The following is an 11,633-nucleotide window of genomic DNA, read 5'->3' as shown; positions in this document are numbered from 1 at the left end:
TCATTTTGTCAGTGTTGTCCCATGAAAAGATATACTTAAATATCTGCAGAAATGTGAGGGGTGTACTCACTTTTGTGATACACTGTATATGTTATTATATATATATATATATATATATATACAGGGGTTGGACAAAATAACTGAAACACCTGTCATTTTAGTGTGGGAGGTTTCATGGCTAAATTGGACCAGTCTGGTGGCCAATCTTCATTAATTGCACATTGCACCAGTAAGAGCAGAGTGTGAAGGTTCAATTAGCAGGGTAAGAGCACAGTTTTGCTCAAAATATTGCAATGCACACAACATTATGGGTGACATACCAGAGTTCAAAAGAGGACAAATTGTTGGTGCACGTCTTGCTGGCGCATCTGTGACCAAGACAGCAAGTCTTTGTGATGTATCAAGAGCCACGGTATCCAGGGTAATGTCAGCATACCACCAAGAAGGACAAACCACATCCAACAGGATTAACTGTGGACGCAAGAGGAAGCTGTCTGAAAGGGATGTTCGGGTGCTAACCCGGATTGTATCCAAAAAACATAAAACCACGGCTGCCCAAATCACGGCAGAATTAAATGTGCACCTCAACTCTCCTGTTTCCACCAGAACTGTCCGTCGGGAGCTCCACAGGGTCGATATACACGGTCGGGCTGCTATAGCCAAACCTTTGGTCACTCGTGCCAATGCCAAACGTCGGTTTCAATGGTGCAAGGAGCGCAAATCTTGGGCTGTGGACAATGTGAAACATGTATTGTTCTCTGATGAGTCCACCTTTACTGTTTTCCCCACATCCGGGAGAGTTACGGTGTGGAGAAGCCCCAAAGAAGCGTACCACCCAGACTGTTGCATGCCCAGAGTGAAGCATGGGGGTGGATCAGTGATGGTTTGGGCTGCCATATCATGGCATTCCCTTGGCCCAATACTTGTGCTAGATGGGCGCGTCACTGCCAAGGACTACCGAACCATTCTGGAGGACCATGTGCATCCAATGGCGGTGCCGTGTATCAGGATGACAATGCACCAATACAGACAGCAAGACTGGTGAAAGATTGGTTTGATGAACATGAAAGTGAAGTTGAACATCTCCCATGGCCTGCACAGTCACCAGATCTAAATATTATTGAGCCACTTTGGGGTGTTTTGGAGAAGCGAGTCAGGAAACGTTTTCCTCCACCAGCATCACGTAGTGACCTGGCCACTATCCTGCAAGAAGAATGGCTTAAAATCCCTCTGACCACTGTGCAGGACTTGTATATGTCATTTCCAAGACGAATTGACGCTGTATTGGCCGCAAAAGGAGGCCCTACACCATACTAATAAATTATTGTGGTCTAAAACCAGGTGTTTCAGTTATTTTGTCCAACCCCTGTATATGTTAAGTGTGGCTTGAGGTCAGAAATCTATGCTGACCGCTGGAGTGCACCACCAGAGTCATCAAATCGAGACTTTATGGACCTTTCTTTGTGCACAAGGGCACAGACGTTTCACAGGAAATTGACCTTACCCACACTGCCAACTAACAACTCCCTCCGTGTACCAAAAATGCTTGGATTTGCAAATAAATGACACTTGTATGTCTTTATACAAATTAAAAATCAATATGAATTTATTTACATTTGAAAGGAACCTTATTTGTAATATTTTGTGTGAAAAGCACTAAATGCTGGGATTGCCTTCACCGCTAAGGAATCATCAGATGCTCCCTCATAATTCAGTCAGTTAATAGTTTTGAAATAAGGCACCTCAGTAGGTAGCATTTTAAGGCATCTAAGAATTTAGACAGCCTTCTTCTCGAGAGCACGTACGATGATGTAACATGATGTCTACGTTTTGAGTTTGGTGTAGAGACACTCCAGTGGCATACACAAAGCAGTGACCCTAACCCAAATGGGCACAAATTCCTCAAAATTGGCTGTTATAGCAGCGCCTATGATTTTGAATAAAGATGTTCCCAAGAGCGTCCACAGTGTTACGTGTACAATAGGGCTGCTGAGTGATAACAAGCTCGGCAGTATTTTGGTCAGTGATGCGAACGTGTCCGGTTCAGCGCTTGTTAAATTTGTGTACTTGCTGAAACGAAATTAGACTATTATTCTCTAATAGAGGTCTAAAAATGTTGGTAGCTGAAGCCCCAGGGAAATGTTAATCTGTGATTGCTTTCTAATTAGGTCACTGCTAATCTTGTGGGAACACTACGCAGGACAAAGTGTGAATAATATGTGGCTTTTAAGAGTCTGTATTTTACTAGAATGATAAAAAATGCAAATGAATCTGGTTTTTAAAGAAAAAGTCACACAACGTGGTTCTGTGAGCAAAGCCAGGTCTAAGGTGCGGACAAACTGCACAGAGCCCTGATTTTCACCCTAGTAAGTACATTTGGGATGAATAGGAACATCAACACATCTTGTAAAAAGCCTTTTTCAACCAGCTTAATATTATTGCCTGTTGGTTAAGGTGTCTGAATAATTCCAAGTCCAAACAAGCTATATGGATTACGCCGATACAATTGGTCAGTTGGATCTACAGAAATCAATCAGTGAAATTTGTGGCTGTCCCAAGTCATACAAACTCAATTCCAAACCAGTTTGGACACTAGGTAATATGAAATAATATTATTATGCTGTCTTTATATTGTCTTATACAGGTGTTTGATCAGCACACCAGAGCTGACATCTCGAATGTTCTCAGCTCTGAATCTCAGCTCTGCTACCAGCAGGCTGGGCGCCTACACGAACAATAATTGGCTTGTTTGTCAGGTTGGTTGCCGGAGGGGATTCCTCATAACTGATTCAATTATGACCTCTGCTGGCATTTCGATGGCGCCTTCACAGAGACGGGTGATAGTGGAGATCAGTGTGTGACTCTCCATGTGTGAGACTGAGCCCCAAATGAACTCGCTTTGTGCAGGTGAAAAGATGCAGTCGGCTACTGCACACGCATGGGGGGCGTGAGTTAGTCACAGCTCTCCTCAATCAGAATGGAGGTCAACATCAGTAGAGAGGAAGTGAAATGGAGTAAGGTAATTGGATATGACTAGATTTGGAGGGAAATTGGAGGAGTAAAAATGGCACAAAGGAAAAAATATTTAATGGTGAGACAGTGGTAGCTTGAGTCCCAGCTCTGCCATGCAGCCACTGTTGGGCCCTTGAGCAAGGCCCTGAACCCTCTCTGCTCCAGGGGCGCCGTACAATGGCTGATCCTGCGCTCTGACCCCAGCTTCTAAACAAGCTGGGATATGTGAAAAATTAATTTCATTGTACTGTACACGTGTATATGTACAGTATATATGACAAATAAAGGCATTCTATTCTATTCTATTTATTATATACTATTATCAACTTTATTGATTTGTGAAAGTGTGCTAATCATTAATTTGAGGCCACCAAGACTTTCCAAAACTAAATAAACAAGTAAAAATTGGGACAGGAGCAGTGTAAGACTGGGAGGTTTAAAAATGATTAAAAAAAATTCTAAGAAGGCTAAAGCTCCTCAATGAATTGGCAACCTTGTTATTCCTGCCTTGCACCCAGTGTTTCCAGGAACCTGACACACCACAATCCTGACCAGGATAAGGCAGTTTGGAAAAACAGAATACATTGAAAGTGCAAATTGATTTGTTTGAGTTGTTTTATGATCAATTACAGGGCTGATGAGGTTTAACAGACTGGGAGCTTTTAACAGTACTAGCAAAATTTGCTAAATTATACACGACCAAAAGTATAAGGACACCAATAGTTTCCTCCACATGCTTGTTTGGCATCATATTTCAGAACCATTATATAGGCATTGTGTCATAGTGGTAGCCTAGTGGGTAGAGCTTTGGGCTATCAATCGAAAGGTTTAGAGTTTAAATGCCGACTCTGCCATGCAGCCTATGTTGGGCCCTTGGGCAAGGCCCTTAACCCTTTCTGCCCTGCACTCGAACCCCAGCTTCCAAATAAGCTGGGATATGCAGATAAAGAATTTCATTGTATTCGTGTATATGTATATATGGCAAATAAAGGCATTCTATGTATTCTTCTTCTTATAACAGCCTTCATTCTTTTGATGTTCTAAAGTATTTAGTACATTTTTAGACATAACTGCTGGGATTTACTTCCATTCAGCCACATAAATGAGGCTGGAGCTAACGCTTGGCCTGGTGGCCATTCTAATGAATCTGAAAAGTGTTCCTAAAAAGGACTGCCAAAGAGTGAAGCTATTTCAACAGATGCTTGGCTTTGCACATGGTAATCTTAGGGTTGTACCCTAATATGTAATGTGTAATGTCTCTTGTGAACAGTTGTGCTGACATTTCCAGGTAGTTTAGAACTCTGTAGTGAGTGTTGCATCTGTTTATGTCATGGATTCAGCCCTCTGTGCTACAGTGTAGAGGGGCCACGCCCTTCTCTCACTCTCAGTCCTGAGCCAACGCCCCTTTTATGATTGGTCCCCTCTGCTAATTAGCCTCAGCTGTCCCTCACCTAAGGGCATTTAAGAGGGGAGCTGGGGAAAGCTCATCGGGGACTATTTTGCTTCTGAACTCTGTTTGTATTTGTATTTTGCCTGACTCTGTCCGTTTGCCGTTTGCCTGACTCTGTCCGTTTGCCTGACTCTGTCCGTTTGCCTGACTCTGTCCGTTTGCCTGACTCTGTCCGTTTGCCTGACTCTGTCCGTTTTCCTGACTCTGTCTGTTTGCCGTTTGCCTGACTCTGTCTGTTTGTCTGACTTTGTCCATTTGTCTGACTCTGTCTATTTGCCTGACTCTGTCTGTTTTCCGTTTGTCTGACTCTGTCCATTTGCCTGACTCTGTCCATTTGCCGTTTGCCTGACTCTGTCCGTTTGTCTGACTTTGTCCGTTTGTCTGACTCTGTCCGGTTGCCTGACTCTGTCTGTTTGCCGTTTGCCTGACTCTGTCTGTTTGCCGTTTGCCGGACTCTGTCCGTTTGTCTGACTCTGTCCGTTTGTCTGACTCTGTCCCTTTGCCTTACTCTGTCTGTTTGCCGTTTGCCTGACTCTGTCCGTTTGACTGACTCTGTCTATTTGCCGTTTGCCTGATTGTTTGTGTTCGCAGCTTGCCTGACTCTGTCCGTTTGCCATTTGCTTGACTCTGTCTGTTTGCCTGACTTTGTCCACTTGTTAGTTTGCCCTGTTTTGGTTTTTTTGTTTAGTTTGTTTTGTTAGTCCTGTTTAGTCCGGTTTAGCTCTCTTTAGCCTGTTTATCCTTTGTTTGTTAGCCTTAGCCTTTGTCTGTTTGTTAGCCTTAGCCTTTGTTTGTTAGCCTTTGCCTTAGCCTGTTTAGCCCTGTTAGCTCTGTTTAGTTCTGTCTAGTCCTTGTTTAGCTCAGTGTTTAGCCTTTAGATTAGCTTGGTTCATGTGTGTTTAGTTTAGGTTAGTGTAGCATTTAGCTTAGGTTGTGTCTTGTGTCAGTTTGTTTTCTCTTGTCTTTAGTTATTAATAAAAGTTTTGTTTGACATATCTGCTCTGCGTGTGTGTCTTTCCCCTCTTGTCTTGTCATAGCCCATATATCGTTACAGTTTACTGAAAGTTTTGAACCCAAATCCATGGTCACCCAAACCCTATCACATCTACATTTCATTGGTATGTAATTAAACACACACTGTAAGAAACACACACTTACCTGGAATCTCTCGTCGGTCTCTGACCCAGCGGAGCGTAGCGGGAGGTTTACTCCTCTGGGACACACAGGTAATCTCAACCTCTCCACCCTCCACCGCTTCGCTCTTCACCTCTACAGAGGGCACCTCAGGGGGCACCACCACTGACAGCGTAGCCACCTGGTGGTGCGTGGCGTCTGTGTAGAGCTGGCAGAAGTAGCCACCCTCGTCCGTCACGCTCACATTGCTCAGTGTAATGAGCACCAACCGTGGCGAGAACGACACCATCTGAAAGCGGTCATCCTTTAGAGCTGGGAAAGACAGACAAAACAGATTTCTTTAGTCACGATCATGAAATTGTCGGGTAATTTGTTTTAAAACCATGGGAAATATGGAGGGAAATTTTGGCTATAACAGTCTCCACTCTTCTGAAAAGATTTTACACAAGCTTTGGAAGTGTAGGTCAATTTCATTCATTCATTCATCCGCTGTGGGTCTGAATCACTGGGCAAAAGACAGGAAACACCCCGGACAGGTCGCATGTCCATCAAAAGATGTCTTTTTGTCTTTGGACTGTGGGAGGAAACCAGAGCACCCAGAGGAAACCCATACAGACCTGGGAATTGTGAGGGGAAAGTGCTACCCACCGAGCACAGTGCCACCCAGGTTCAATTCATTAAAAAACTATTTGTAAGAATGGGCACTGAATCAAGCCGTAAATCACATTTGATGTTCCAATTCATCCCAAAGTTGTTTAATAGGGTTGAGGTCAGGACTCTGTAGAGTCACTGGATTTCCTTTCGCTCTAACCTAGTCAAATAATATATTTTTAGACTTGGTTTTAGGTACATGTTGGAACATAAAAAGCTTTTCTCAAACTGTTGCAAAATGCAAATAAAATAAAAAAAATACAGTGTTCCTTACATTTACTTTTACTTTTATTTGATTGCAGACAGTTTGAACCTGAGATATTTCATGTTTTATCTGCTCAACTTCATTTCATTTGTTAATATACCTCCATTCCCGCATTTCAGGCATGCAACACATTCCAAAAAAAGTTGGGACGGGGGCAATTTAGGGCCAGTAATGAGGTGAAAAAACTAAATAATGATGTGATTCCAAACAGGTGATGTAAACAGGTGATTGTAATCATGGTTTGGTACAAAAGCAGCATCCAGGAAAGGCTGAGTCTTTGATAAGTAAAGATGATCAGAGGATCTCCAGTTTGTCACAAATGCGTGAGAAAATTATTGAAATGTTTAAAAACAATGAACCTCAAAGAAAGATTGGAAGGGATTTGCATGTTTCTCCCTCTACAGTGCATAATATCATTAAACCATTCAAGGAATCGGGAGGAATTTCAGTGTGTAACGGCCAAGGGTGCAAGCTTAAGCTGAACGCCCGTGATCTTCGATCCCTCAGACGGCACTGCATCAAGAACCGCCCTCAACAATAGCTGATATAACCACATGGGTGAGGGATTACTTTGGCAAACCTTTGTCAAGCACTACAATACAGAGTTACATGCACAAATTCCACTTAAAACTTTACTGTGCAAAAAAAAGAAGCCTTATGTTAACCATGTCCAGAACCGGCATCGACTTCTCTGGGCTCTGAGGAATCTAGAATGGACCGTCACACAGTGGAAACGTGTATTGTGGTCAGATAAATCAGCATTCCAGGTCTTTTTTGGCAGAAGTGGATGCCGTGTGGTCCGGACCAAAGACGAAAAGGACCATCCAGACTGTTATCAGCAACAAGTCCAAAAGCCAGGGTCTGTCATGGTATGGGGCTGTGTCAGTGCCCTTGGCAAAAGTAATTAACACTTCTGTGATGGCAGCATTAATGCAGAAAAGTACATTGAGATCTTAGACAACATATGCTGCCTTCAAGACGAAATGCAGGAATGGATGTTTATTAATAAATGAAATGAAGTTGAGCAGATAAAACATGAAATATCTCAGGTTCATCCTGTCTGCAATCAAATAAAAGTCAAAGTAAATGTAAGAAACTCCGTGTTTTTTATTATTTGCTTTTTCCATGTTGTCCCAGCTTTTTCTGATTTGGGGTTGTAGTAGGGCCCTACATATAGTGTAGTTTTTAAATTATTCATGCAAAATGTGTAATGTTTTGGATGAAGCTAAGACAAGGTTTGTGACTAGATGATATGAAAGAGCTAAAATACTAAAAAATAAAGAGAAGAAAAGTCGGAGAAGTCTAGAAAAGATCCGCCAAGGGAGCAAGGTGAACATAAAGGGACGGATATTGAAGTAGAGCAGAAGTTAAGGCAAGAGGAGAAAGTATGAAGAGAAGACATGGAGGAGAGCCAGCAAGACCGTCTTAAAGATGAGATGACACCAAAATGGCTTCTGGACAAAATGAAGTGATTATCGACTGGCACTGAGACAATGATGCAAAGGCAGAACCGGGCAATAAAGGAAATGAGAAAAGAAGGTAAGCCGAAAGGTATAAAAAGTGCTGCAGGAGGGAAGACAGTATGGAAACTGCATCACATTGATTGGATGACTTAACCCCTTATGTACCATTATACTAGACTTTTTGGATGCGACATTGCATAATAAATACACTAAATATCCAGCTGTAAGTAGACTGGTTCAGCATGGCAATGGATGGCCTCCTACCTGGAAAGGTGCTGCTTCCAGGTGTCCCCTCCATGCACTCTCTCAACTGGTATTCCCCAGGGCTCTGTACTTGGCCCGCTTCTATTCTCTATCTACACCCGCTCTCTTGGCAAGGCCATAGCCTCCCATGGCTTCTCTTACCACTCATATGAAGATGATACTCAGCTCATTCTGTCATTTCCTCCTTTAGACACACATGTCTGCAAGATATCTCACTATGGATGTCAGCTCATCATTTAAAACTTAATCCCAGCAAGACAGAACTCTTACCTATTCCTGGAGATCAATCTCCAATGCAGGACCTAGTCATCTCTCTTGATGACTTCCAGATCAGACCGTCTGATAATGTATGAAACCTTGGTGTTGTCCTGGTTAACCAGCTGTCCTTCTATTGTGCCAGTTCCTCCTCTACAACATCAGGAAGATTTGTTCATTTCTCTCCATGGAAGCTACTTAGATTCTTGTCCAGCCACTTGTAATCTCACTGCAACTCCCTCCTGGCAGGTGCTCCCATGTCCACTATTAAACCCTTACAACTCATCCAAATTGCAGCTGTTTTTAACCAACCTAAACACTGCCACATCACCCCACTGCTGCGTTCTCTTCACAGGCTTCCTGTAGCTGCCCACATTCAGTTTAAAACACTGACGCTCACCTACAAAGCCAAAAATGGACCAGCCTCAAGCTACCTTCAAGGTCTAATCAAACCCCGCTCTGTACCATGCAACCTCTGAGGCTCTAGTCTTGCTCGACTTGATCCTCCTCCCAAAACTCGAGGAATAATAAAATGGAACACTATTTATAAGTCAGGCCTTCTTGTTCCAAACCAGTGCTTCACCTTGAGAAAAAGCTTGACTGAATAGGCACAAATGTAAAGGTGATTTGGAGATGACAAGCACGCTTACAGTCGGGTGTCCACATACGTTTGGCCGTACATGATATAACTGATTGCAGACCTGTTGACAAGTTAGTTGAGTTTTACGTAGTAACCTAATTTTCTTGCAAAACAGCTGACTAGGGATGTCCCGATCCGATCTCAAAGATTGGAATCGGGGCCGATCAAGGCATTTTTTAACTGATCGGTATCGGCTTTACTAAGACTGATCCTAATTCCGATCCTTTGTTTTACGTCAGCATGTCCGCTGTGTGGAAATACTTTAAATTAGAAAGTGAAACAAGTCCAACAGCAAAGTGTAATGTCTGCAATGCGAGCGTTTCAGCTTCATCATTACTGTAGAATTGTACTATGTATATGGTGTGTGAGTCAAGGATCACTCCGGTTTACAAAACAATAACTTTTAATCCGAGTATGAAAACTTCAGGACCATAACATACAGCACGAGTTACAAGACTGAACAACATCTCAGTATCAAGCACTCTGATTGGCTTAGTTATGTAACTGAGCGTCGTAGTGATGCACTTGCTTAATAAAGAAATAAATACACGCTATATTCACAAATTGTCGGGAGCATAACACTTTATTAACTTCTTCTGTTACGGTACTGAGTAGCGGACAGCTAGAGTCATCGCTTTAGCCAAGCACGCTATTCCATGCACTATGGAAGCCCCAAAGGGACAAAACACACTCACTTCACTTTGTTTACTTTTATTTTGTAAAAATAAAAGAACACTAAGCAATAGCTTGGATGCAGGCAATTTTTTTCCTACAGCACTGCAGAGCTATTCAGTTGTTAAACATATACATTGGATTAATTTGAATAACTGTAATGTACTTGAAGTGTGCACTGTGTGAACAGTATTATCTAGTTCTTATCTAGACAATATCTACAAAATACAAGTATCGGTTTGAGACTCGGTATCGGATCGGGATCAAAATTAATGATTGGGATCGGGAACAAAAAATTGTGATCGGGACATCCCTACAGCTGACACAGTTAATCAATGCTCTTTAAGAAAAACGAAATGAGGGACCGATGGAAGAATAGGATAAAGAAAAAAAAACAGTTCTTCCTTTGTTAAAGAAGCAGAACAAAAATCAATAGTCAGAAATTGAGAATAATAATGAATAATGATAAGAAGAGCAGGCATTGTGAGCTACGCCTGCACGGGCTCATTATATATTGACAGAGGGCTAACGCACTCCCGAGTGGCCATCGGTTTTTATGGCTAGCTTTGCTCAGCAGAAATGGACGTCCATTTTTTTATGTAATATGTCAAAGCTATCAGCTCATTTCACTCAAATAGAACATAATTGGAGCCGTGAGACATGTTGGCTACTTTCTAGCCTTTGTGATCTTTAACATCTGTTGTTGAGTCACTAGTTAGCCACTAGGATAGGGAGCTAATGTGGTACGCTATATGGGAAAAAAAATATGTGGACACCTGACCTTGAGCTTGACAGACATCCCATTCCAAAACCGTGAGAATGTATGTCCACTGGCTCATAATCAACATTCCAGTTTATTTCAATGGTTTTTATTGGACTTGAGGTTAAGGCACTGTGCCGACCATCAGAGCACCTCCACACCATTAACATTCATGACTTTTAGGAGATTCCTTTATCCAATTCTGAACACAACACAACCAATTGAGGGTTAAGGGCATTGCTCAGGGACCGAAATAGGAGGTGGTGAAGCTTGGTAGCTTTACTGCTAAACCCCACTGCCCATCCCACCTCGTCAAACCTTGTCTTTATGGATGCCGTAAAGGCCTTCCAGAACTGTTGCCAACATGTTGTAAGCATAATGTAATTGATTTGGTGTGGCTAAAACACCTGAACCCAATACTTTGCAGGGTGCTTTGAAGGTCTATATACTTTGGGTCATATAGTGTATGTATTATGTAGTATCCAAACAAAATGAACATTTTTGTACAACAAAGCAACCCAGAGGAATTACACTGTGATGCAGTCATCGCCGTTAAGTAATCTAACAGGAATACATTTACCATATACACTTCTACACAGTAGGCCTACAGGAGACTGGGGCAGGATATTCTGCTAGCACACCAGCACCATACCAGCACTGCTACCGGTCGGCTGAGCTTCCCCTCGCAGGCACAATTGGAAGTGCCTGAAGCAGACAAAATTGGCCTCTAGTCTGCTGGGTGAGAAAGGACTGAACTAAATAAGAGGGTGGGGTATCTAGCACCAAGATGTTAGCAGCAGATCCTTTAACTCCTGTAAGTTGCGAGGTGGGGACTCTATGGATCGGACTTGTTGGTCAAGCACATCCTACAGATGCTCGATTGGATTGAGATCTGGGGAATTTGGAGGCTAAATCAACACTTCAAACTCGTTGTTGTGCTCCTCAAACCATTCCTGAAACATTTTTGCTTTGTGGCAGGGTGCATTATCCTGCTGAAAGAGGCCACAGCCATCAGGGAATACCGTTTCCATGAAAGGGTGTACATGGTCTGCAACAATGCTTAGGTA

The 11,633-nt window shown here is 42.6% G+C and overlaps 2 protein-coding genes across 2 annotated transcripts in view; both read right to left on the bottom strand.

Moving 5' to 3' along the window:
* Nucleotides 1–11,633, bottom strand: part of rps19 (ribosomal protein S19) — a 505,685-nt gene that overhangs the window by 145,471 nt on the left and 348,581 nt on the right. The window lies entirely within an intron of this gene.
* The window catches only part of cadm4 (cell adhesion molecule 4), a 433,110-nt gene that overhangs the window by 80,303 nt on the left and 341,174 nt on the right, over nucleotides 1–11,633 (bottom strand). Inside the window, exon 3 of the mRNA XM_062992793.1 lies at nucleotides 5,621–5,908. Within this exon, the coding sequence (XP_062848863.1) occupies nucleotides 5,621–5,908 (288 nt within the window). The remainder of the gene's footprint in view (nucleotides 1–5,620; nucleotides 5,909–11,633) is intronic.

This window comes from Trichomycterus rosablanca, chromosome 3 (assembly GCF_030014385.1).
Source record: "Trichomycterus rosablanca isolate fTriRos1 chromosome 3, fTriRos1.hap1, whole genome shotgun sequence".
NCBI classification, from domain to species: Eukaryota; Metazoa; Chordata; class Actinopteri; order Siluriformes; family Trichomycteridae; genus Trichomycterus; species Trichomycterus rosablanca.
The sequence above is the reverse complement of the archived record's forward strand: the minus strand, read 5'-3'. Positions and strand labels throughout refer to the sequence as shown.